This window comes from Acipenser ruthenus, chromosome 6, assembly GCF_902713425.1.
Source record: "Acipenser ruthenus chromosome 6, fAciRut3.2 maternal haplotype, whole genome shotgun sequence".
Lineage (NCBI taxonomy): Eukaryota > Metazoa > Chordata > Actinopteri > Acipenseriformes > Acipenseridae > Acipenser > Acipenser ruthenus.
In genome coordinates, this window is record NC_081194.1 from 18,944,346 (window position 1) to 18,970,311 (window position 25,966).

The 25,966-nt window shown below is 38.1% G+C and overlaps 1 protein-coding gene across 10 annotated transcripts in view; it reads right to left on the reverse strand.

Annotated features, from left to right (window-relative positions):
* Positions 1-25,966, reverse strand: part of LOC117411380 (utrophin-like) — a 236,303-nt gene that overhangs the window by 67,280 nt on the left and 143,057 nt on the right. Inside the window, exon 1 of one of the 10 annotated variants that reach the window (XM_034018799.3) lies at positions 1,745-2,187. The exons of 8 other annotated variants lie outside the window; for them this stretch is intronic. In XM_034018799.3, the coding sequence (XP_033874690.3) occupies positions 1,745-1,798 (54 nt within the window). In that variant the 5' untranslated portion in view covers positions 1,799-2,187. Of the gene's footprint in view, positions 1-1,744; positions 2,188-25,966 lie in introns of those variants that run through there. One more of the 10 variants, XM_034018797.3, reaches the window with a different exon arrangement.

The window sequence follows — 25,966 nt, forward strand, 5'->3', positions numbered from 1 at the left end:
CAAACATGTGGCTGCAATTAACAAGCAATTTGGTATGACATAGTCTGCAGCTAGGTACTGTGAGGATGCATTATCTGAAAATGGTCTTTTCAGAGAATTAAACTGAAAAGTATGAGGTGTAACAATTTTCTCCAATTTGTGTTACAAAAAAGTGTCCTGGCTACATCATAGTTCCACAGTAGGTGAAATTAACAACATGGATTAGTACTGCTTTTTTATGTTAGACGTAGGTTCTGAATATACTAGGATTTAAAATTGTGTTCTAATTCATTCACCTTTTTGTTGTATAAAATAAATATTTATCCTACTTAAAACTGATAGATAGAGATAGATAGATCAATCTATCTATCTATATATAAAAATAACAGGCAAACCCCCGAAACTGGGAGATTCCTCAATTGCCTGTGCAAAGTACGAAATTAATCACAAAAGATCTTTCATTCTGGGTTTTGCCTGGGCAGATCTAAGAGTGTCCAACAATGTCCAGTCCAAGTCCAAAATGAATCTCAAAGATCTTTCATTTTATGTTTTCAAGGAACAGAGTCAGAGCTACGACTGAAGAGCATCATTCATTCACACTTACTCATCTCATTCTTAAAAACTACACAGGAAGTCTGGTTTCAGAAAATAGGCATATATTTTAAAAAAGCATTTAAAAATGATTTTTTATTGACGACATTACTATATCAAATATTTAATGAGATATATAAGACTAATTTATTTTAAACAGATTATTAAAATCTAGCTATGTACGTACACTCTCAGTCACTTGGCTGAGTATGCCCTCCAACTCTTAGATCGCTTGTCATAAACACTGTCAAAAGTGAATCAGCTAATCATTCATGTTCCACCCAGTAACTGCACCCATCTCTCTGGTTGGACAGTTCAATACAACTCATTATTATTATTGGTTGTTTACATTATTAATAATACTGTCCTTTTTATATGCAAGTGTCAATGGCGTTTCTCATGTTAATGTTATTACACATTAATAAGATGGGGGAGGGGGTGGCAGGAAGCAACTTTATTACTTGAACTGATGGAGCAATTAGACCTCCAGAGCTCTTATCACAGAGAATTAGAAAGTCTCAGTGGGGACTAAGCAGTAGGAACAAAGCATTGCAAAAGGTGCCACAGCCATAAAACTGACCTTACTGACAGAACCCATCATAAACCCTGATGCCCCGTTGGTACCAGCTGGTACTAGAAAGTCATTATTTTAATTAGTAACCTTGCACTTCCTCCCTGCTTAAGTTTTTTTGCTTTAGTATTACTTGACAATTTCTCAAAAACCAAGGTTTGGATAATCCATGTGCCAAATGTGTTTTTAAAAAACACAGTTATTGAAGCGTTGTTATATGAAACATTTGATAGCAACAGCCATAACATTTCATATTTTACTACATCACTGGAGTATTTTTATTTTTGCCTTAATACCTTGAGACTTATAACTTCACAACTTAAAAGCCTGAGATGAAGACATTAAAACATGAATATTTAATGTACATTGTAGACAGATAATTCATATTCTTCCTTGTTTATGCAGATTGCTGGCTATAGCAATGTTTATCAAAGTCACTTGTAAATATAACGTAATCTTAAATTGGGTTAACAGCCCAAAAAACATAAATGTGTTTCAGCTGCAGAAACTATGCAATAGCACATGGGTTGTGGTGTTTTACACACATTCAACCAAAGGCTACATGCACACCTCGCAGCGACTGCAGTTCTCTTTTTACTATACCTGCTCAAATTTTCTTAGCAACTCCTGCAAGCTGAAGTTCAGGCCAATCATCATCAGGTACAGTATTCCTTTATATGCTACATCTTTCAGTTAAAGGTCCCCCATTCAATGCCACACATTCCCCGCCTGAAAGAATTTCCCCACCGTTGCAATGTCCAGGGCACGCATCTCCCATTAGCACAGCAGTAGTATTCTCGTCTTGCTCGGCTGCATAGTAACTTCATCTTTTCTCTGTACCACAATTTACATGTATTGTACTATCTGTGAAGTTAAGGAAAGTCCCTGGATAGTGCCAATGTGTTATTAGCCAGGTTCCATGACGGTCCCTTCAACTGGCCCTTGATTCCCCTGTTTATTCACCTCCCTAATGAACTGCAGACATCAATCACAAAATCTTTTCTCCTGGGCCCTAGATCCAGCTTTTGTTCTCAATGACACTTATTAAAGAGCTGTGGAGAAAAAAAAACAAAAAAAAAAACTTGTGTCCAGGTGCATTTAGCATCATTTATAGGAAATAAAAAAGAGCTGGATGATGCAAGATATCCCCAAGATGCTGGATGGGTCTATAGTGATGGCTGGTTTTCAAAAGGATTGCCTTTTCTGGGCCCATGGCGCCATTCGGCATATAGTGCCCCTCATGCCAGGTCTCCTCAGCATCCACAGTGCTTGGAAATCTTTTCTGTCTACTTTTTACTGTTCTGACAAGGTATAAGCTATGTGCAGTAATCCGTCTATTTCCAGCAGCTGTTTATTATTTTAATCAGCATCCACCCTCTACCCTCCTCTCCCACAGCTCTCTAACCAAGCACACTCCCACTTCCTGAGGCCCCACTTTTGGCAGAACTTCAGTCCCTCAAAAAAAAAAAAAAAAGCGCAAAGGCCCAGACTTCTAGTTTTACTGTAAAGGTAGACTAAAACTTGTGAACCTGTTCAAAGTGAGGGAATTGGAATATGTGCTTTCACCTAATGATGTCCTTTTCAAGCCCTAAGATACCAAACAAATCCATGTTCTCAAGATCAACATTTCTCACGTTTTGTTTGTTGTAAAAGATTTCCTTTTTTTGGGGGGGGGGGGGGGGTTAAAATAATCTGATGTAAGTCTGTTTATTAATACCATAGTACTACTGTAATGTGAGAATGAGAGACCAAATAGTCCCTACTAGAGAACCTGTGGTTTGAGTAGCAGCACCCAAGGCAGTAGGTCAATCAAACAAACAGTTGTTGGGGGGGTGGGGGGACACAACAACCCATTATCATCATCATCATTTATTTCTTAGCAGACGCCCTTATCCAGGGCGACTTACAATTGTTACAAGATATCACATTATTTTTACATACAATTACCCATTTATACAGTTGGGTTTTTACTGGAGCAATCTAGGTAAAGTACCTTGCTCAAGGGTACAGCAGCAGTGTCCCCCACTGGGGATTGAACCCACGACCCTCCGGTCAAGAGTCCAGAGCCCTAACCTCTACTCCACACTGCTGCTAAAAAACAGCTAGTGTGTTTAAATTATTTTAGATGGAAATCCAGTTTTTCACTAAAACTAAGAACACAGCCTACAATACCCTAACAACTCTTCCGATTAGATTTTACATACCGTATTTACTCAAATTTAAGTCACACTTTTTTGACCAAAATAAAAGTTCAAATTTGGGGTGAGCAACTTGGATTCAGGATTTTTCAGTTAGGGGACCAATTTACATTTCTGCATATCAATTATTTTGGGGTGCTTGAACACAGTGATGCCCACTACAGTAATTACTCTTGATACCGTACCGGTGTATATAGAAACCATGGAGCAGAACGTGAACTTGGGGCATCTGCAAGGAATGCCGTTCAATACTGTAAGTACAGTACATATTTTCCCCATATGTAACATAGTAGGTGACTTACTCTGATGCTTTAATGTATGATAATACAGTGTACCATGCTGACACCTAGAAATTAAAAGGTGGTTCATTTTCTGTGTTTTTTTTTTCATTAAGTTTTATTTGATTTATTTATTTTAGTCTTCAAATTTGGGGGTGCGACTTGAATTCAGAGGCAACTTAAATTTGAGTAAATACGGTAGTTAGAAATGTTTTATTTTTCAGTAAAAAGAATAATCTGCTTTTAGGTGATATATTTTGTTTAGATTGTTCATATAAAACATTCAATTGAAAACAAATTTTTAACAAAACTTTACCTATTTAGTATACATACAGAAAAAAAAAACTTTTGGATGATGTGTGTTTACTCAATTTTATCTGAAAACAAGTCACAACACAACACATCAAGATATTACCTGAAACATAAGGACTGTCCTTGAAGTTGGGGGAACTCATAATGAATACATTTGGTAAGTATAACAGCTCTGATGTGCAACAGTGCCAGCCTGGAGATGCAAATCCTCCTAAAATGTTATCAAGGTCAAACAGACCTTGATGCAAGATGCAAAACCTCATTTTCAGATTAAGAGGTAATACACAGCACACAAGAAGGATGTGGTGTATCGTGAGCCACCTAATCCGTTGAATGACTGTATGCAGCACTGGACAAGAACCAAATGTTTTAATGTTGGTCTGCTTCCACAAAGGGGTTTATTATCTGTTGTTCTCAAATACATAACAATCTACCTGCAAGCCCAGGAGAGGAATACAACTTAAATCTACTTCTTTAGGAACATGAGCTAGAAACCGAATTTCTATATGCAACAATGATCCTAAGCATCAGTTCACAGGAGGTGGAAACGCAGGGAAATAGACAGCTTACAGAGAGAGCCCTTCCAAAAGCTTAACTATGGAAACCTGAGAGCCAGTGTGTAAAGATAAAAAGAAGCCTTTTTCAAAAGCAAAAAGTTTTACATCTAGCGGGTGTATCTATATCTATGACACTGCTTTTTGTAACATGAATCCTGCGATTACAGAAACATAAATCACAATTGTTTTGATATTTTTTATTAACACATCCATGGTCACAAATCAGTTTTGACCAGTTATTTTCGTTTCACATCAGTTATGCATCGGGTCTTCCTGTCAAAATGTCTTCTGAACTCACAACATCGGAGGCTTCAGTCCAACCTGTTCAGAAACATTTCATTGGTTCTCGACTACTCTCATAAAGTTCAGCATTTTGATTGGTCCATCTGTCTGACCACCTCACTCTGGCACAGGTTCAGAGGGGTGGGAACAGGTTTATGAATACCATGTAATTAGTTATTTCTTGAAACAAAATTTGCACTTATCAAAAAAGCTGAACATTTACCAAAACCAACCGAAAATAAAAGCTAAGTGAAGAATTCAAAATTGCAAGGCAAACCTTTTTAGACATTCTGAAAAAAATTAGAAGCCTACTTAAAAGCAACATGGGCAAAACCTGAATGCCAGCAGAAAATGCTTGAATCCTACATGCAGGTACAAGTGAACGTCTTTCTGTGGGAATGGTTTCAACAGACTTGTGCTAATAACAGGCACAGATCTTGTCAAGGCATTGTTGTGTTTAAACTTTGCTGAAACATTAGTGTGTTTATTATACTTTGTACAGTAAAAACAATTCAGCACACTGTCTAATCTAGCACAATTTTCTGGTCCCAAGCAATGCCAGATTGGACAGGTTTTAGTGACATTTCCATTCGCCATCCTGTAGTTATTCTCCACACGTAATCTCACTGCATTCCAAACTGCATGCCAGATCATCTTGTACATTGCTAAATAGTGTTTACCTATATGTTCTGTACAACGCTCTGAAACCACTTGTGGTCTGTTGCGCTCTATTACATTTTTAAATAAATAAAATAAATGACTGGTGGAGATAATGCACAGTTAGACTATACAAATGTTACCTGTCTTGGACCACAGCATTATTATTATTATTATTATTATTATTATTATTATGTTTCTATTTCTTAGCAGATGCCCTTACCCAGTACAGTTGTATACAAAAAAATACAAGAATTACAGTTAAGAGCAAGATACAAAATACAATGACTTCAGTCCTAATAAGAGCAAATACAAGACACAGTACGATTTGATATTGAGGCAGTGTTGATAGTTACATCAGGGTTAGATACGAGTGCAGGATTAAATACAGTAATATAGGGAGCAGATAAGTGCAAGTTAAAGTGTATTTGTTATTAAAGTTCATTTGGTATACAGTTGTTGTCAAAAGTTTACATACCCCAATGGAAATTTATAATTTCTAGAAATTTCTTGAAAACAAATAACTATAGAAAAAATGTTTTGTAGCAAAAGTTTTGCTTTTCTGGATGAGGAAAAAAAGAAATAGAGGTCTACAATTATTTATTTCAGCAGTTTTTTTGCAAAACTCAAAAAATGCCAATTCAAAAGTATTCATACCCTGACAAGGAAAATGAAATGAATAGCTAGTTGAGGCACCTTTAGCAATAATAACCTCTTCTAAACGATTAGGATATTTGTCAATGAGCTTTTGGCATGATTCTTTAGTGATTTTTCACCATTCTTCAATGCAAAATTGTTCCAGTTCATTCAAATTCTGAGGACTTATCTTGTGCACAGCCTTCAACTCATACCAAAGATTCTCAATCGGATTTAGATCAGGCCTAAGGCCCTGCCCACACTACATAACCGATCTCGAGAACCATACTCAAAACCGCTCTAATTAATACAGCTCAAAGCGTCCACACTGAAGTACCGTTTCATGTTTAGTCAGGCTTATTTCGTCCACACACCATTAGAATAGTTCAGTTACAATTCCCAGCAGCGCAACGAACCGTGGAAATTAAATACGATAGTATCCCACCATGCACTGTATTTTATTTTAAAATAATGTGTTATGCCCCATATTAACAGAGGTCCATATTGCATAAATGAAATATAACAAGTATTGTGGAAAAAGTAAATCCGAACACACACACACACACACAAACACACACACACACACAAGTAGGGTTTGAAGTTTTCAGGTTTTATTTTTAATCAGGTGAAGTCCCTTTAAACAAATTGAGCTGATTCTGTTTTTATAATTAAACTGTTTTATAAGAAAAAGCTGTTAATTACAAAACAATCTTTTTACCTTCATATCTTGCCTGAGCCTAATTCTGGTCCTCTTAATTTTATTTCAAACAGAGCTGCCAAATTACGTAATTTGTTCATCCCCGATCATACTTTTAACTTGCATTTCATTTTTGCAGTCGCCTAATTTAACGCTGTGTTTTTGTTATTTTCCCCACTAGTTTAACAGAGATGTCCTGACAGATTTTTTGAAGCATAAAAATGAATACCTAGTGCGGAGTGTACACGGATAGCAAGTCCTTCAGGCGCCTGCTCTGAGTATTTCGCCAAACATACCACAAAGCATTTTGGGATATTGGAGGATACACAAAAAATGTAGTTTGGTATTACAGCATCCACATTTCTGATAAACCGCACTACCTGATGCGATCTAATTAGAACCGGACTCGAGACTACCTCCTGAGGTGGTCTCGAGTGCGGTTCTCGAGTACGGTATTAAATGCTGCGTAGCGTGGACGCAAACCGTATTTAGCACTTTTAAGCCGGCTTAAATGCAACTAATACGGTTTAAAAGGCATAGTGTGGACAGGGCCTTAGACTAGGCCATTCCAGAACCTTGATTTTATTCTTCTTTAACCATTCTGAAGTAGATTTTGATGTGTGCTTTGGATCGTTGTCATGTTTGAACGTCCAGCTGCGCTTTAAACTAAGTTTTGTAGTGGATGGTTTCAGATGATTGCCCAATATATCTTTTGGTATGCTATGGAATCCATTTTACCATGTATTGGAACTAAATTTCAGCCCCATAGAAGGGTATTACCACCTCCATGATTGGCTGTAGGTATGGTGTTCTTTTCTTTTCTTTGTATGCCTCACCATACTTTCTGCATGACCAAAGAGCTCTATTTTTGTTTCATCACTCCACAAAACCTTTGACCAGAACTCATATCCATCATTCAAATGCCGTTTTACAAACTTTAAGCGATTGTCCTTGTGACATTTTCCTAAGAGTGGCTTTTTCCTTGGCATGCAACCATTGAGGACTTCAACATGCAATACTTGACCCTTGGTTGAAATGGATACTCCAGTCCCACTTGCAGCCTGATTTACTTTGAGTATCTTTGGCAGTCAATCTCAGATTATTATTAACCTTCCTCACAATTCTTCTACTTGTTCTTGGTGAAATAACCTCCTTTCTTCCAGACCGAGGGAGCATTGTGACAGTACCATGAGTCCTGTACTTCTTGAGAATAGAAACAATACTTGAAATTGGGATACTCAAATGCTTGGAAATTTTCCTGTATCCTTCTCCATTTATGACAATAAATAATTTTCTGCCTAAGGTCTTCAGATAGCTCTTTACTTTTTCTCATATTGACTTATTGGTAATGACAGCAATCATCCTATGCCTAACCCTTTTATACTCTCTAAGGATGTTCACCTACAATCCAGCATTTTCTAGACTTTTCTATAATTAGGTTCTGCATTATCATATTGAAATTTCTAGCACCTTGTAGACAATACTATCATAGCATCAAAGGGTATGAATACTGTTGAATTGGCATTTTTGGAGTTTTGCAAATAAATAATTGTAGACATCTATTTCTTGTAACTTTTTTTCCTCATCCACAAAAGCAAAACATTTGCTACAAAAGATTTTTCCTAAAATTCTTTGTTTGAGAAATTACTAGAAATTATAAAATTTCCATTGGGGTATGTAAACGTTTGACTACAGCTGTATATGCATGTCAGTGAATGTGCCCTTTACAAAACCTGACATTTGTTAAATCAGACAGGCATGTTTCGTATTATGCTGCTCTTTCGATCTGTAGGTTGGACTATTTTTATGCATCATCTAAATTCGATTAGTTTCAACACTGCACAGATTCTGACAAATTAAAAAAACATATTCTTCAAACCAACAATGGTCTTCTCATTCACAGGAAGACATTGAAAGAGATTTCTAGTCAAATCTTGAATTGAATTGAATTTTTTCCCCAGTATTTCTGGGCCTTCAGAAAATATCTATCCATAGGTCTCCCTTTGAAAATCTCTAGATATATTCACATCCACAGCACAGCATCTACAGTGTTTTTAAAATTGTAACACTCTAAGAATTACACACATATCCTGAATGCTTGAAGAATTAGAAACATGAAAGTTAAGTGTCTAGTTTTTTTTTTTTTTTTAATAGGTTACTGAAGTCCTACCTTGGCAAAGGGTTTTGATATTATAGTAATTTCTTTTCATAAACCTACTGAGTAATCTGAGCATTTTACAACATTGTTTTTCCATTCAACAGTGAAGTGTGTAGATGCTCAACCTTTCCAGCAATGGTAGTTTCTTCCAAAGAAAGCTAATGGCATTGCCAGGGTTTTCTTATGCATCTAACAAGGGGGTTTAATGGATTTTATGTTTTAAGAATTCATTGATTTAGGCTCCACATTACGGATTCAAAGAGCTTAAAATGTCATGTTATACAGACATTGAACAGATTAATTGTGTAAGACAGTAAGGTGCTTGGGCATTTTTTGGTACGCCAACATTTTCACAATGAATACAGGAGAACTAACGAAGTTTTGAATTTATAGGTCTGAAAATACAGCTCAAGTTCAAAATATTTCTATAGCAACACCAAGAACAAAATATATCAACACTTTCAGATAGTATATTGGAGTTTTTGACGAGGCTGATTGAATTTACATCCACCATTAATAGCATTTACGCCAGTATTTCCAGAAACATCATAAGGTTTGACGTTTGTTCTACATTAATAGTTCTACGTGAACCCAAAAGCAAAAGTTGACCATTTGGATTTTTAAACAATAAAAAAGCCATTAAAAAGTAATTAACATAAAAGTTAAAAAAGCAATACGTTACAGACACACAGACATTAAGGACTGTTAGGATGGTAATGGTCCCCATGCAAAGTTCTGTAAACATTCAATAGGCAGATACCAGGGATTTAAGACCCCCAAAGTGCAGTACATCTTTCAATTTAGTTGTTGGTTTGATTATAACCAAGCATTCCCATACAAATTATCAAGTATATGTTACTTTAGACATTTTAAATTCACCAGTCATTCTATCAGGCTACAAACAAACAAGGGATTTTTAGGGATGTGCTCATTATGTGTTATAAAATGCTGCCTATTAAATGCCCTAGGGTACAGCAGGGTTTTCAATTAGTTTTAAGGTATGTGACACTGGTAGTAGGGGGCACTAATCTCATTGTGGCATGTAGTGCTGATGGAGGTGTGGGAGGGGATTTTCCCCCCTCCCTGTGGGACATTTTTGAAAAAAGGGATTAAAATGGTGCATTCTGGCGCAATTTTGGATGGTTTAAGCATGTGGTCTGCTTGTAGTGTCTGACAAAGTACTCCATTAGTGCAATGAAGGAGTTTTATTTCAGCACTGCTCACAGCAAGGCAAGATAAAAAAAAAAAGAACAATTGACTTTTGGAGCATCAAGGCTCTTACAATATAAGACTGGCTTAAAGTGGAATTGGTGACCGCATCTTTAATTGTGTGCAGTAATATGGGAAATAGCATGCTGCAGCTCCCATGCTCAGTGTTATGTCAAGTCCTGATCTGACAGCATGCAACAAAGACGGCTCTTATGATTACATGTTACTGTTTATTTTTCAGTAAAAAATATGTTTAAATTCGATATTAAATACACCACTTTAAGCACATTGTCATATATTGTAGATATATTCATTAGCACAATCTGAGAGCTATTTTAGTGAATGCCAGTTTATTTTACTACAGCCAAGTAAGCTGCAGTACATTTCATTTTTAATTCCCTAAATATTTTTTCCTCCACAGTACACTTCCTAATTACAGTCCAAAGCATTTCTATGTGTTCTGTTTTCACCTTTCTGGTCAGTGTGACACTGCTTTAGTACAAAACTCACGCTACATTACTGTTTTTCATTATGGTAATGTCTTAAATTGCAGTTCTTGCTTCTTTGGCTGAGGATATATTATCAGCTCATTATATAACTGAGGAATCTGCTGTACAATTAAATCTTAAATTCCTGATGGTAAACAATGTTGCGGCTGCTAAAGAAGATGCAACAGACGGAAAAAATATATTCATGGGAAAATAAAACAGGACGTGGAAATGGCAGTGTAAAGTGAAGGGGAAAAAAAACTAACCGTCTTGGTTCTTGTTTATTACATTCCACATAATAGAAAGTCACAACAAAATATATATACTATATACCAGTCTACATAAATCTCACTACACAACATTTTCAGGATGCTGTGTAGTATTTAAGCGAGGCATTTCAGAGTGACGTGCTTGCCTTTTTCTGTCCCATAAGATTCTGGCTTGCTCTGAAGCAGCACAACGCATTTTTGTCCCAGATGGCTTTCCATAGAGATCACTATGTGTATGTGCATGTGTGCGCGCGCATAATCTGGTTTGTTTACTTTTTGCTGTCTAAAACTTTTAAATAGAGGCTCAAGAGCTGCTGTGTTGATCCTGTGTGGTTTTTTTTGTATGTATTAATCTCACATATCACACGGTGCTCTTTTTCATTTGCCATTTTTTGAAACTCATGCAAATTCTGGTGAGATGATAAATAAGTGCAAGGTATTTTTGTCATTTGTAGTGAATACGAACATCTGATTTTTGTATCCGAATACATGTCAGAAAATATTCGTTCGAATATTCAGATATTTGTCCCAGCACAATTTTTTTGTTTTTATTTTCACTGTTGTTCTAGATTTCTTGAATGCAACTGGTCATTTTAAGCAATTTTTTTTACACAACAGTACTCACACACGTTTGGTCACAAGTGTTGCATGAAACTGGCATTACTGTATTCTGCTGGTATTACAGCACCTCTCTGCACTGAAGCATTTTGTCTATCAGCTGACAAGGGGCTCAGCTGATATCCCATCATGCCTGTCTTCTTAAAGGCATACATCCATACTATATATCTCCTTACAGTACGATAATGCGACAAAAAAATGGACTGAATGATAATACACGAAAACAATCTTAATATTTTTTAAATAAAGTAGCCGGCGTAAATATAGTATTAGGCGGTGGTCCAGGCATTATTTCAATACAGGATTTGTGGATTTACAACACTTTATCAGACATTTCTCAATGTCCCTTATTTTTGGGGGTGTGTAGCAAGAGTCTACGGCTAATATTTTCCCCTATGGGCAAATCGCTGGAAAATAGCCCTCACCATAGTAAATGTATTACATGGGCAATTTGCCCACAGTGGAAAATCAAGCCCTACATCTACCTTCTTGAAATAACATTACAAGAATTAGTCATCAAGGAAGAACTGAGAGTGAAACAAGTTTGAGAACAGGGATTGAAAAGCAATATCACACTTCCATCGCAGGAGATTCCCTCAACGGGTGACTGATATAATGTGTGAAAAGAAAGCAATTTACTCTCTTAAATAGTCTCAATATTACGCCGTTAATAGCAGGCACATTGCAAATTCAAGTGTGCAATTTGAATGAGACATTAAGTATTGAGCCAGTCAGGAGGAAACTCCAATGAAGCACAATTCAGACGTAGCTTCAGTGATTCATGACAGCTGCTATGAATTCACATGTGATAGCTCATGTCATTTAGGCAGCCTGTCTGGAATAAAGACTTAATCCACATAACATGCAGCTAAACAACCTATCATCTTTTTATGAGTCATTAATGCCTAATAAACACCTTCTGTAATCCATATCCCTTCCAGATGTGTAAAAGAAGAAAACATGACAATGGAAACAGTATTTACCAAGGCTCTTGCAAGCACTATAAAATGTTTAACCACTTTGCAGGAGGTATTCGATTTTTGTATGCCACAATTTAAAAGTAATCTGTACCTGACTAAGAACTCACTGCATTGCATCAGTTCTCAACTGGTCAAACTTTCTAGGGGGCACAGTAAAGATAGTAAAAAATTATATTCTACACAATCAATCAATCAATGCTCATTATGACTATCCTGGATAACACAAATTTTAACAAGGTCTTAGCTTGAACATATTAATAGTGTAAATTAAATCAGAAATGATTAATATATTTCAATTATACATTTTAAATATTTTGTATGTGTTGTTCCCTCACAGGTTTCCACTGAAGAGCCTTATTGTACCTGCCAGCATCTCACTCACCCGCTTTGCGGAGGTGATAGCAAGCAAGAAAGCCGCTTTGAGCGATAAATATTTCAGCTCAGCTGAATGCATGAGCTCAGATGGAGGCTTCATGAGTGCATTAAGCACCACGTTTAACCTCCAGCAAGGAACAAATGTCCATCATAGGCGGCCGAAGCTGCCAAGCCCCTTTCAATAATTGACCTGCCAGGAAGTGAGCTCCTGGGGAGACCCAAGTCAATTTTGACATGGCAACCCAAAATAGCTGCCAGATAGACTAACGTGGAGGGGGATTGCAGTATAGCTGCAATGGGAAAGGTCGTGGTGTCAAACTCACAAGGCAGGCACCACATCAGAAAGATGCCCCACTTGTACCTGTACTGGGAACACATGGACACTGCTCTGGCATTTTGCAGGGTGTCAATAACCCTATTGGACAGACCCAGATGGCTCAAATGCAGCCGTTCAGGGGCCAGACCTAGAGCTGCAGGCTCGATGGGTCAGGATGCCATAAAGCCCCCCTTGCCTGACTGAGCAGGTCGCTGCGCATGGGCAGTCTCCACGGCTGGCTGCTCAGGAGCTGCGTCACGGTTGAGTCTCCTGGGCCAATAAGGGCCTACTAGGAGCACCATGGCCCGGTCCCGCCTGATTTTCCCCAGACACAGTGGATGCAGGGCGAGCGGTGGAAAGGCATATAACAGTTGCCTCGGTCACTGGTGTGCCAAGACATCTTCTGCCAGCGGGTCCCTGCCTCATATTATGGAGAACCAGAGGGGACAATGGGTTGATTCCTGGGAGGAAAAGAGATTAATCTCTGCTCTCTCAAACCTCTCCCAAATGAGGCTCACCACCTTGGAGTGGTGAGCCTGGCAAACTGCCTGCAGCTCCAAAACATTGATATGGAGACCCTGCCAAGGGGTGATCCACACAGCTCCCCAGCTCAGACTGGACGCGTCCGTGCTGATGACCTCCCTTCTGCCCATCTTCTCCGCATCATGCACCCTATAAAGGGTGTCCAACGAACTGGGAACAGCAGGAGCTGTAGTCAGACGACCCCAGGACAACTGGATCTCAAAAAGAAAATCCAAGTGAACTGGGGGGGGATACAGGAGAGGCGGTAAGCTCGTACTCAAAAATCAACTGCCTTGTTTCGCCTTCTGTAGGCAGATCACCAGTGCCTCCTTGGCATGCTCTGGCCCCAGGCCAGGAAGAGTATCTGTCGTGCTTGTCCTCAAAAGGCAGACTGGCCTTGCATGTCTCATAGGTATAAAACCCAGGCATGATGCAAGAAGCAAGCAATGCAGTGTACAGATGTACAGGTGTTGCCTCAATCTGCTTATAGATAGCAACCGGAAGGGTCAAAACCTGAACTAGACCGGTTTGATACCGGATTGGGGACGTGAGCACCTGTCGGCAGCGGACCATGTAGAAACCAGGTTGGTACCGGGTCGGTATGGTACGGTACCAGGCCAGTTTGGTACTGGTGCAGTGACTTTAGCACCGTGTCGGTACAAGACCTGCCACAATAATTCTGAGAAAAAATGTACTACTTACTTATCTGAACCAGGCTCTCCTATCAGGTCAGTCTTGAAAGGAAGGTCTGTGAGCGCAGTACTTTTATGCCCTCAGGGGCGGGCCATGACTATGTCACAGGCTCTGCGAGCAGCTTTGATATATCTTATTCAGGTTTCGGGTCTTTAAGAGGTAAATTCCCATACGGTAATGGTTACATCTCATACTTGACAGGGAACTGGATTTTAAAACATTTAATATTGTATTCAGTTTTAATAAGCAAACAATATGAGGCACTTTTTTTACACAGAGAATTGTGAGGGTATGGAACCAACTCCCCAGGAATGTTGTTGAAGCTGACACCCTGCGATCCTTCAAGAAGCTGCTTGATGAGATTGTGGGATCAATAAGCTACTAACAACCAAACGAGCAAGATGGGCTTGAATGGCCTCCTCTCGTTTGTAAACTTTCCTATGTTAATTCTTGATTCTATGCCTTCTTTCTTGCTTCCCCGTTTGCAAATTAGATTGAGAGTTATTTTCTCATCTAGATTACTGTACATGCGGCTAATGAGGGCTGCACAAGTGCATCGCTTAACACACTTTTGTACAGTATGCTACACCTGCAAAGTTTGTGAATCAGCATTGTTTATTTTGCTGAAAGGACACAAGGTGAAGATGGAAATTGTAAACTTATTTCAACTATGTTGGGCTTAATATGCATTTCTAAATTGTGTATCCTTATGTACCTTGAAAGCATAAATCAACCAGGAATGAATTCATAGTTCCCATGATAAATGTAACATATAATGCTGCCACATATAAAAATCAGAGGACGTAATTTTGCTTTTGACAGAATGTCTACTGTACCTGCTTCTGGTTTGCATTAATGCAGAAATAATATAAGCATTCAACAATGAATAGCCTACCTTTATGTTACACTGTGAAGATGGCAAAGATTGAATAAATAGGATAAGAACCATAGCTCTCTGCCTGCCACTCAAGCATAGTCAACTGCTTATCAGAATACACTTTGTAGCCAACAGTGCAGTGCAAAGCTAAACAATTTGCTGCCCCTCCCCCAAATAGGAATCAAAACAAAAAGCAGAAAAAAACACAAACTACAAGTAAGACTATAGAATCAGTTTAAAGTGTGAGGCTCCTGGCTTTGCAGATTGAACTGAAACATTGTGCTTCACCTCTGTTAATCAATAAAAAAGAGAACAATCAGAAAACAATTCCCATTATTGCTTAGGAAATGATGCACTAGAATTGTGATTCTGATGTGAGACCTGCTTGCTTGCTTGGTTGCTTGATTGTCATTGCAGATCATCAACGGGATGTTAATTAAGTTACCACTGGCACTCCCAACAACTTTAATTAGTTGAATGACAGCAAGAGCAAAAGACTTTGTAAATATTGAGTTGGCCTCTAGACCTGTCAAGAGCCCTGTTCACTTTTACTTGCCCTTTATTTATTTAGTCTCTTTCTTTCTATGCCAAAGCTTTGCATTTAGGTGTATTTTTTATATAAATCATCATGCTGCAGTAAAACCTTTTATAACCATGTAACAGGGCCAGGAGCATAAAACACATAAAGTGTATTTGTTTTGTATTATTATTATTATTATTATTATTATTATTATTATTATTTAGTAGTAGTAGTAGTATTATGATTTATTTATATACATATATGTATGACGACGGAGCCGTGCGTTTTTATTTTGTTGTTATTTTCATTTAAATGTGTTCTGGCAGAGGCGAGGTCAGCAGCTCGTCCTCTGCCTGTAGTAATTAGAAAACCCGTGTAGAATGTGACCGAGGGATTAACTAGCAATCTATCTGATAATCCCACTAATATAAAAGCCTGCAGCTCTCCCTGCTCTGGGTGGGTGTTCAGAGGAGCGAACGGGAGCGAGAGAGGAGAACGGAACAAAACTAAAATACAAAACTATCAGATCAGAGAAGGCGATTGCCCAGCCTGACCGAGGCATTTGTTTTGGTGTTCGTGATATTGTTTTTGTTTAAATATTTTATTTATTTTTGTTTAAACAAAAACGGCGCACGCCGCGTCTTTTGCCCTGTAGTCACCAATACTCAAAATTAAAATTTTGATACAAGTATGTCTGTGGAACCCGAAATACAGTACTAAGATTTTGCATTGTTTACATTACATTATTTTTAATACAATTTATTTTCAATATGCAGTGTACTATACTGTATGTGTGCATAATCAGATGGATAAGAAAGCTGCAAACAAACACTGCAGTGTTCAGAATAAAGCAACAATACTACTGCATGTTGGTCCATTTTAATAAAGTCACTTTCTGCATCTTTATGTTATGCTTTTATTCTCCAAAGTTATATTAAGTGGAGTGGAAATCCATTGTATAACTAATACATGGGACTGATATTAATTGGAGTATGAAAATAGCCCAACTGATATTATGAGGACCCTGTCACATTAACAAGAGTTATGTTGAACAGCTTTGACGGTACAGTATATACATTCTTTCAAATGTATTACAGGGCTCTGCAGTCAATGATTAAGACTAAAAAAAAAGACTAAAGTAATGCTACTGTAGAAAATGAATTGTCTAGAGACTCTGGAGGACAGTAATACAGACTGAGCTGATTTTCACTACAAATGACAAAAAATAAAACAATGTAAGCCTCATTCTACAATACTTTTCATGATTGTAGCAATTTACAACACTTTCATGAAATACAGATTGTTTGGATAGCACCTATGTGGACGTTGAACAAACAGATTACATTCCAGCCTGAATTGTGCACCTACTATAAATCAAGTCTAGTTCAAAAGAACCCAGAATTATTCATTCCAAGTTGCTGCTGTTAGCCAGACTTTCACATAAAAATACTATATATTTTGTATGGTGCAGCAATATGAATACTACCGGTGGTTTATGAGGTAGGCTAGAATAGGAGTCCTGAAAAACAGTAAAGATTAGCCAAATAACCTACTGCAAAACAGCAGGAAAACGATCCTGTAGTTCATTTCGACATGTGTGTACAAGACAGATCATACTGAGATAGGTTGTACCGACAGAGAGAGGGAAAATCAATCAGCTACTGTAAAGGCAGCTAGATAAAAACCTATTCTAAAACGCTGCCATTTTGATGGGTGACCTGAAAATCATCTTTCAAAGTGGCAAAGCTGTATCCCAACTAGTACAGTACCACAAAAGGAACACATTATGAGAAACAATATACAGTATGGGATCATGGAAAACTTTTTTTGTATTAATATAATTGTATTAGTGCATTTTAAATTTAAACAAAATGTGTTTATTCTGAGTATACAATACAGTGTGCCATTTGCAGCCATTTAGGATACAGTAGCAACGGATACTGTGAGATTAGCTAAAATGTATGGTATTACAATAAAGAGCAGGGTTACTATATTCACAAAAAAGGGCTCCATCTTGTAATTTAACTCCCATCCTCATTCTTCTTTCTAACAGCGACTGTACAAAGCTGTTTACCATTAATCACCATGAAAAAACAAAAGAAAACGTTAAATAGAAAAGTCAATTTTCCAACAGGAACGTCCACCCCAAACAAACAGCTGATTTTAAGCTGAAATGACAGAGATGCACAGATCAGGCACCATCAACGTGGATGTATTTAACGGTCTACAAATCCCCAACTGTAGAGGATGTTATCGTGTAGATTTACTTGTACAAAAACGTACAGGGACGGTTCCCGTGCTTCACCTCACAGCTTTATGAGTGCAGAGTAATCTCGACTAACATACCCTGCCATGGGACCATACAGACTGAAAATGCCAGCTAAATTGTGTGGGTGGTGGTTTTGGGATACAGACTACCTACCACTTTGAGACAAAACTCACTTTACTTGTAACATTAGACAGAATCAAACCCAGCCAAAAGGCACTGAAGGTGCACCACCGAGCCCATTTTATGTTTTGTTTCACACTGTTGAAATGTCAATGCCTATAAATCATGCTTATTACTTCAAATGAGTAAGCTAACATGGAGTGCTATGTTGGTTCATATTAAAATAGACATGCTCATTTAAATACCCGCACTATAGAACATGCACAAAAAGTGTCAAAATGCAGTCAATCAAGTAAGACAGTAAGTAAGATTTTCTGTATTTAAATATACCAGTACTCCCACTGAACATTATTACTGCAGAAGAATATATTTTCTTTATCATTTGAAAAAATGTGTAATGACTAACTTTTTTTAAGCTTCCAGATGTCTTCACTTTTATAGACCCACTGTGTATTACAGCTACATTTCTCACAAGCCAAACCCAATCCATCCGACGGCATTTTTGAGCATTTAATTTTGACAGACGTTATTTAATCCACATTGCAAAGGGAATTGAGATGATGACACGAAATCAGATGATTACTACTGTAAAGCAGATGTGTTCCTTCATCTAAATCGAACAGTCTCAGTGACACAAGTTTCCTGAATTAAATCAAAACAGTGCAGTAGTGTCTTTCTACCTTATTTACCAGCTAAATACAAAGTACCCAGTTCTGAAGTTCTCAGAATTATCCTGATAGGCACAATTTGCACAGCAATTGCTAGACTGTACAGCCCTGAAGTCATATTTACACTACAGTATAGTATGTCTCGTTGTGGAGCTGCAACAGCCTGGCTCTGAAAAAAATACTGTGACCTAAATACAGTGATTTGCAGAAGTATTCACCCCCATGCAAAGTTTTCACATTTTGTTGGCACCTGAGTGTACTCCACAACGCTTTCAAACTAGACTTTACATGTAGAATCTATACATACTACTGCACATCGATAAAGTAAGAAAATGCATATAGAATATAAATAAGTAAGGTTTACAGAGAAAATCAGATTAATATCAATTGCTAAGTATTCAACCCCTTTGATAGTGCAGCCCTAAATCAGCTCAGGTGCAAATGATTTGTTTGAAAGGTCACAAAATTAGTGAAATGGTTTCAGCCTGTGTGTACTCAAAGTGGGTTAACTTGTAGATAATCTCCTTCAGGTATATAAAGACTTTCAAGCTGCAACTCACATAGTGATCCAACAAAGCAACCATGAAGACCAAGGAGCTTTCAAAACAAGTCAGGGATAAAGTGGTAGAGAGGCACAGAGCAGGAGAAGGGTACAAGACAATTTCAAAGGTGCTGATTATCCCTCTCAGCACAGTCAAGTCCATCATTAAGAAGTGGAAGATGCATCACACCACCCAGACACTACCCAGATCAGATCGCCCTCCCAAAGTGAACAGCCGGGCAATCAGGAAACTGGTTCAGGAAAAGGTGCTTCTACCAAGTACTGACTTGAGGGACTGACTACTTATGCAACCATTAAATTTCATTTTGTACATTTATTTTGCAAGTTTTGCTGACATTTAACCTCCTCCTCATATAACAGTGTTCAGTTTAGCCACTACAGCTTTGAATAAAAACAGTTTGCTTGAAAAACTGTGCATACATTATTGTTATACAACAAAATGTGACGATGTATTTTTTACATACAGTATTACCAAAAAACAGAGATCCAACAACTGGCAAAACACTACTAGTTTCCAACACAGAACAGCCAGAGAGTATAGAGGACCGTGTGACAAATGCTGATTACATTCCACATTCGATTAAATCTTAAAAACACATTATCTCTGTTTAATCAATTTATACATTCCGAGCACATTCTCAGCCTCTCCCTCCCCTACCTCCAAAGGGGTCACATCCTATTTGTAATGCCATCCAGTTATCAACACAGCCCCACTTCCTGCTCTGCTGCTGATAACATGCTATTTTCAAAATGGGAGTGAACATGACAATCCCATGGGCACGCCTTCCTGTGTTTCCATCACATTCCCTACCACTCAGAAAGACAGTTAGATCGGGTTGGGATAATGCCCTCAAGCAATTTGTTACTCTGCTTTGGGATGCAAAGAGAAAAAGTCAGCAAAGTCTGTTTACATTCAGAGGTTGTTTCTGATGTGGAAAACTGTCCAGCTGGACTATTACATCAACAATATCCATGTTGATACAAAACACTGATGCCTGACAAAAACACATATATATCCCGGTCACTGGGAATATGCATTCCCCCAGTAAGGCATACTAACTGTGTGTACTTATTTGCTGTATTTCTAAAATATTGTGTTGCTAAATTGAATAATTGTAATACTGTATTTCTCTTTCTAAGATTAACATAAAACATACAAGAAAATCCTGAATAGTACACATACAAAAACACATTATTTGAATTACGAGATTAATACCTTTGCAGTAATTTCTCACAAAGCAGCATTTACCAGCATCTAGCAAACCATAAACTGTGCTATTTATAATTTTGAATCTGTCGATAACCACCCCAGGTGGAAGCTCTGCCTTATTTTGCATGCAGTTTCCATGGCATAATGCTGCTGGCAAAACTAAACAGACATAAAACAGGCGTAAAAGCAGATGTAAAAACAGACTTAAGAAATCAACTGTCTACAGACATTCTGAATGGAATTCTAACAAACAAGACTGCTGTTAAAACAGCACCAGCTTCAGACCGACTAAGCAAATGATCCAGCCTGCAAATGTGTTGATCTAAAGAAATCGAAGTACACAAAACTAGCCTATTTTAATGTATTTTATTGTTTATGATTTTTTATTTTTAATGAAGTAAAAAAAAAAAAAAGGCCACTATATATTTTTGTGGACAATAGGGAACCTACAGTTAGTGAATGAAAGTTTGAGCTCCCTTCTATATAGAAATATCACATTTTTTAAAATGGATAACAATCCACATATGGTGTTCTTGTCCATATTCAAACTGTTGCATTTTTATTCAGTAAATCGGGAAAGGTGATTATCAAGCTCCGCTATGGGATTTGACGTAGGTTTCAGGTTTTTCTGAATTTATTTTGAAATGTATTTAGCACACCGCCTTCAATTAAACTGTCAGATTCGGTCAGTTCAGCGCAGTTAATGAAAGTGAAACTTTTGTCAATTAATTATTCGAATTCGGCATAATTGACCATTTTGGATCAAAACCATGTATAATAACTTAAACGAAAATGAGACATTTTGTAAATTGGTGAAGCGTGAGTTATAGAAGCTAATTATCTATCGGTGCTGTCTGTCGCTGTGCATGCTGGGAGTGTGTGAGAAAGCTGTGTATGTAGGGAGTGAGTGGATTTCTGAGTAAGTAAGGGGTTTTTGTCCCCAGTCTTTTTTTTTTCTTTCTATGGTTGGTTTGTTTGACTGTTACAGTTGATAAAACATTTTTGGTTAAATAGAGACGGCCTTATGTACACAGGAGGGGGAGTCCCGAGAGGGCACGGCTCTGGTTTTGACCATTTTACATGCAGACACGGCATTAAAATCATAGTTGATGCTATTGTCAGTGATGAGAAATGTGTAATTGAGCTTGGAAAAGTAGTAGGGTGTAAAAACATAAAAATCGGCTTCTTGAATGAATAAGGCAGTGGTTGTGTTTCTGAACAGTGAAGATTTACTTCAGGCAGCTGTTCTGGAGGGCTTAGTAATTAATGATGTTTTGGTTTCTTTTTTGCTCTCGCTGTTCCTGCGAAAAAAGTTACTATTTCAAATGTCCCTTCGTTTATAAAGAATGAGGTACTAATCAGAGAGCTGAGCCACCATGGTCAAATAATGTTGGAGATTACTATGATTCCACTGGGCTGTAAAGCGCAAGAATTTAGGAGACAGCTGTATATGTTGCTAAATGACATCAATATTGAATTAAATATCGCTTTCAGGTTTCGGGTAGAGGGCAGTGACTATGTAGTCTTTGCCACCTCTGAGTTAATGCAACGTTTTTCTTGTAAATCGGGTAGGGCATTTAGCAAAAAACTGTAAACAATCTGGGCAAAAGCATGCAGAGGATAACGCAGAACAGAATGAACATGCAGCAGATGAAAGTACTGCTGAGCTGGGAAACCAGACAGCGTTAGACCTTCGAATGCTAACATGGTGATTAATGAGGCAAAGGGTGAGGGAGGTTGGCTCTGAACAGGTAGACAAAGGAAATGCTGGAGAGAGGGGTGAGGTAGATGTCAACACTTGGGTCAGTGGGGGAGACAGTGACTGTGGTATCAGGAGAGGAGGTTACTGTTTTAAATAACTTTAGCATAACCGAGGCAGAAGTGTTAAAGGGACTAGAAGTTCTTAAAATAAACAAATCCCCTGGGCCGGATGAGATCCTCCCAATAGTACTAAAAGAAATTAAAGAAGTTATTTACAAACCACTAACCAAGATCATGCAACAGTCTCTTGACACATGGGTTGTACCGACAGACTGGAGAATTGCAAAGGTAATACCGATCCACAAAAAGGGAAACAAAACTAACCAGGTAACTACAGACCAATAAGCCTGACTTCTATTACATGTAAACTTATGAAAACTATACTAAGATCCAAAATGAAAAATTACCTATATGGTAACAGTATCCTGGGAGACAGTCAGCATAGTTTTAGGAAAGGGAAACCGTGACTAACCAACCTGCTTGATTTTTTTCAGGATGCAACATCGACAATGGATAATTGCAAAGATCATGACATGGTTTATTTCGATTTCCAGAAAGCTTTTGACAAAGTCCTGCATAAAAGATTAATTCTCAAACTGAATGCAGTAGGGATTCAAGGAAATGCATGCACATGGATTAGGGAGTGGTTAACATGTAGAAAACAGAAATTACTGATTAGAGGAGAAACCTCAAAATGGAGTGAGGTAACCAGTGGTGTACCACAGGGATCAGTATTAGGTCCTCTGCTATTCCTCATCTACATTAATGATTTAGATTCTGGTATAGTAAGCAAACTTGTTACATTTGCACACGACACAAAAATAGGAGGAGTGGCAAACACTGATGCAGCAGCAAAGGTCATCCAAAGTGATCTAGACAGCATTCAGAACTGGGCAGATACATGGCAAATTACATTTAATAGAGAAAAGTGTAAGGTACTGCATGCAGGCAATAAAAATGTGCATTATAAATACCATATGGGAGATAATGAAATTGACCTAGGAGTTTATGTTGAATCATCAATGTCTTCATCTAGACAATGTGGGGAAGCTATAAAAAAGACCAACAAGATGCTCGGATATATAGTGAAAAGTGTTGAATTTAAATCAAGGGAAGTAATGTTACAACTTTACAATGCATTAGTAAGACCTCATCTATTGTGTTCAGTTCTGGTCACCTTGCTACAAAGTGGATATTGCTGCTCTAGAAAGAGTGCAAAGAAGAGCGACCAGAATTATTCCGGGTTTAAAAGGTATGTCATATGCAGACAGGCTAAAATAATTGAATCTATTCAGTCTTGAACAAAGAAGACTATGCAGCGATCTGATTCAAGCATTCAAAATCCTAAAAGGTATTGACAATGTCGACCCAAGGGACCTTTTTGATGTGAAAAAAGAAACAAGGACCAGGTGTCACAAATGGAGATTAGATAAAGGGGCATTCAGAACAGAAAATAGGAGGCACTTTTTTTACACAGAGAATCGTGGTAATCTGGAACCAACCCCCCAGTAATATTGTTGAAGCTGACACCCTGGGATCCTTCAAGAAGCTGCTTGATGAGATTGTGGGATCAATAATTACTAACAACCAAACGAGCAAGATGGGCTGAATGGCCTCCTCTCATTTGTAAACTTTCTTATGTTCTTAATTTCCTGTCTGTCCCTCTCTAACTTAGCCATGCAGAACATTAAGCAGGGTACTTGAAATGTCAATGGCGGGAGAGATACAATAAAGAGGTCAGCTATTTTTGATTATTTATTGCAGAAGAAAGTGAGTGTTGCTCTTCAGGAGACACACACTGCTATAAATAATCGAGCAGACTGGTTTAATGAATGGAAGGGGGAGGTCATTTCAAGTCATGGAACTAATTTCAGAGCAGGGGTTGCAATGTTATTTGCACCAGATTTGAAACCTGATTCTGTTTCTACTACTGAAGTGGTACATGAAAGATTGTTACAGGTAAAAGCTTGTGTAAAAAACAGAACTTTTATATTTATTAATGTGTATGCTCCCAATGATGGACAAGAGAGAGTGGATTTTTTTTAAGATTCTGAATAGTGTGTTGTCGCAGTGTCAGCCGGAAGAGGTTGTTTTATTAGCAGATGATTTTAATTGAACTATTGACTATCAGTCTGATAGGAATGGCTCAGAGCCCCACCCGCAATCAGTCAGGGAACTGATTTCAGTTTTAACTGGAAATGATCTTGTGGATGTCTGGAGGTCAACACATAATTATATCAGGCAATACACATGGGTTGAAGGGAGCGCTGGGAGTATTTCTTTAGCCAGGCTGGATGTTTTTAATCACGGTTTAAATTTATTTATTAAATCGGAGATTATTCCAAACAGATTCTCAGACCACAGTATGGTTCTTTTAGAAATGGTTATTTCACACGTGAAGGTTCATTCTTCTTAGTGGCATTTTAATAACAAGTTGCTGCAGGATGCCCACTTTTTAAAATGTTTTAGATTCTTTTGGAAAAGGTGGAAAGGACAAAAAATTGCTGTTTCTTCAATGAGAAAGTGGCGGGATGTGGCCAAAGTTCAGATAAAAATGTTGTGTCAACAATACACAGAGCCCTAGTGTAGCAATGAAACAGCTGCCTCAGGTTCGAGAAGAAGAAAGAGAGAAGCTTGAGGGAGAGCTGACAATGCAAGAGCTGTCTGAGGCTCTGGTTGGGCTGAATACTGGAAAGGCAACAGGGATCGATGGCTTGACCATTGCATTTTACCACAGATTGGGGGAGATCTGTTTGACGTGTTCACGAGAAACATAAAGGAAAATTAACTGCCTCTGAGTTGCCGTCGAGTAGTGTTGACATTACTGCCAAAAAAAAGAGACTTGTGTAACATTAAGAACTGGCGGCCTATCAGTCTCCTCTGTTCAGAGTATAAGATTCTATCTAAGGCCTTGTCACTCCGGTTCTGTTCGGTAATGAATTCTATTGTACAGCCCGAGCAAACATACTGTGTGTCAAACAGGTACATTTTTGATAATATATTTTTAGTTACAGATCTTTTAGAAGCTTCCAGGCTCTTTGGTTTTAATGCAGGGCTTATTTCCATCGATCATGAAAAAGCATTTGATAGAGTAGACCATAAATATCTATTTAGAGTAGTTCAAGCATTTGGCTTTGGTCCCAGTTTTCAGGGACACATTCAGTTGCTGTATAGTAATGTTTTTAGTGTATTAAAACTTAATGGTGTGCTTAACTCTCCTTTTCCAGTGCAGAGGGGTATCCGTCAGGGCTGCCCCCTGTCTGGAATGCTATACTCGCTTTCTATTAAACCCTGTGTGAATAAATTACACACTTTACCAACTGGTTTGTCTATTCCAGGTGTGTCAATGGAACCTGTAAAAGTGGTGGCTTATGCAGATGATACCAGTGATTGTGATAAACACTCAGGATGTGCAAGCATTAAAAGATTGCCAACTTTTTTAATGGGAGACTGGAAGGGTAGTGGGCCACCAGACCAGCAGTGGAATCCAGTCTCTGCAGAGGTTGCTGTTTGCCCCTGAGTCTCTCCCTTAGCGAGCACTGGCATTTAGTTTCCTTCACAAAGCGGGGAATCTGAACTTTGATAGACAGATG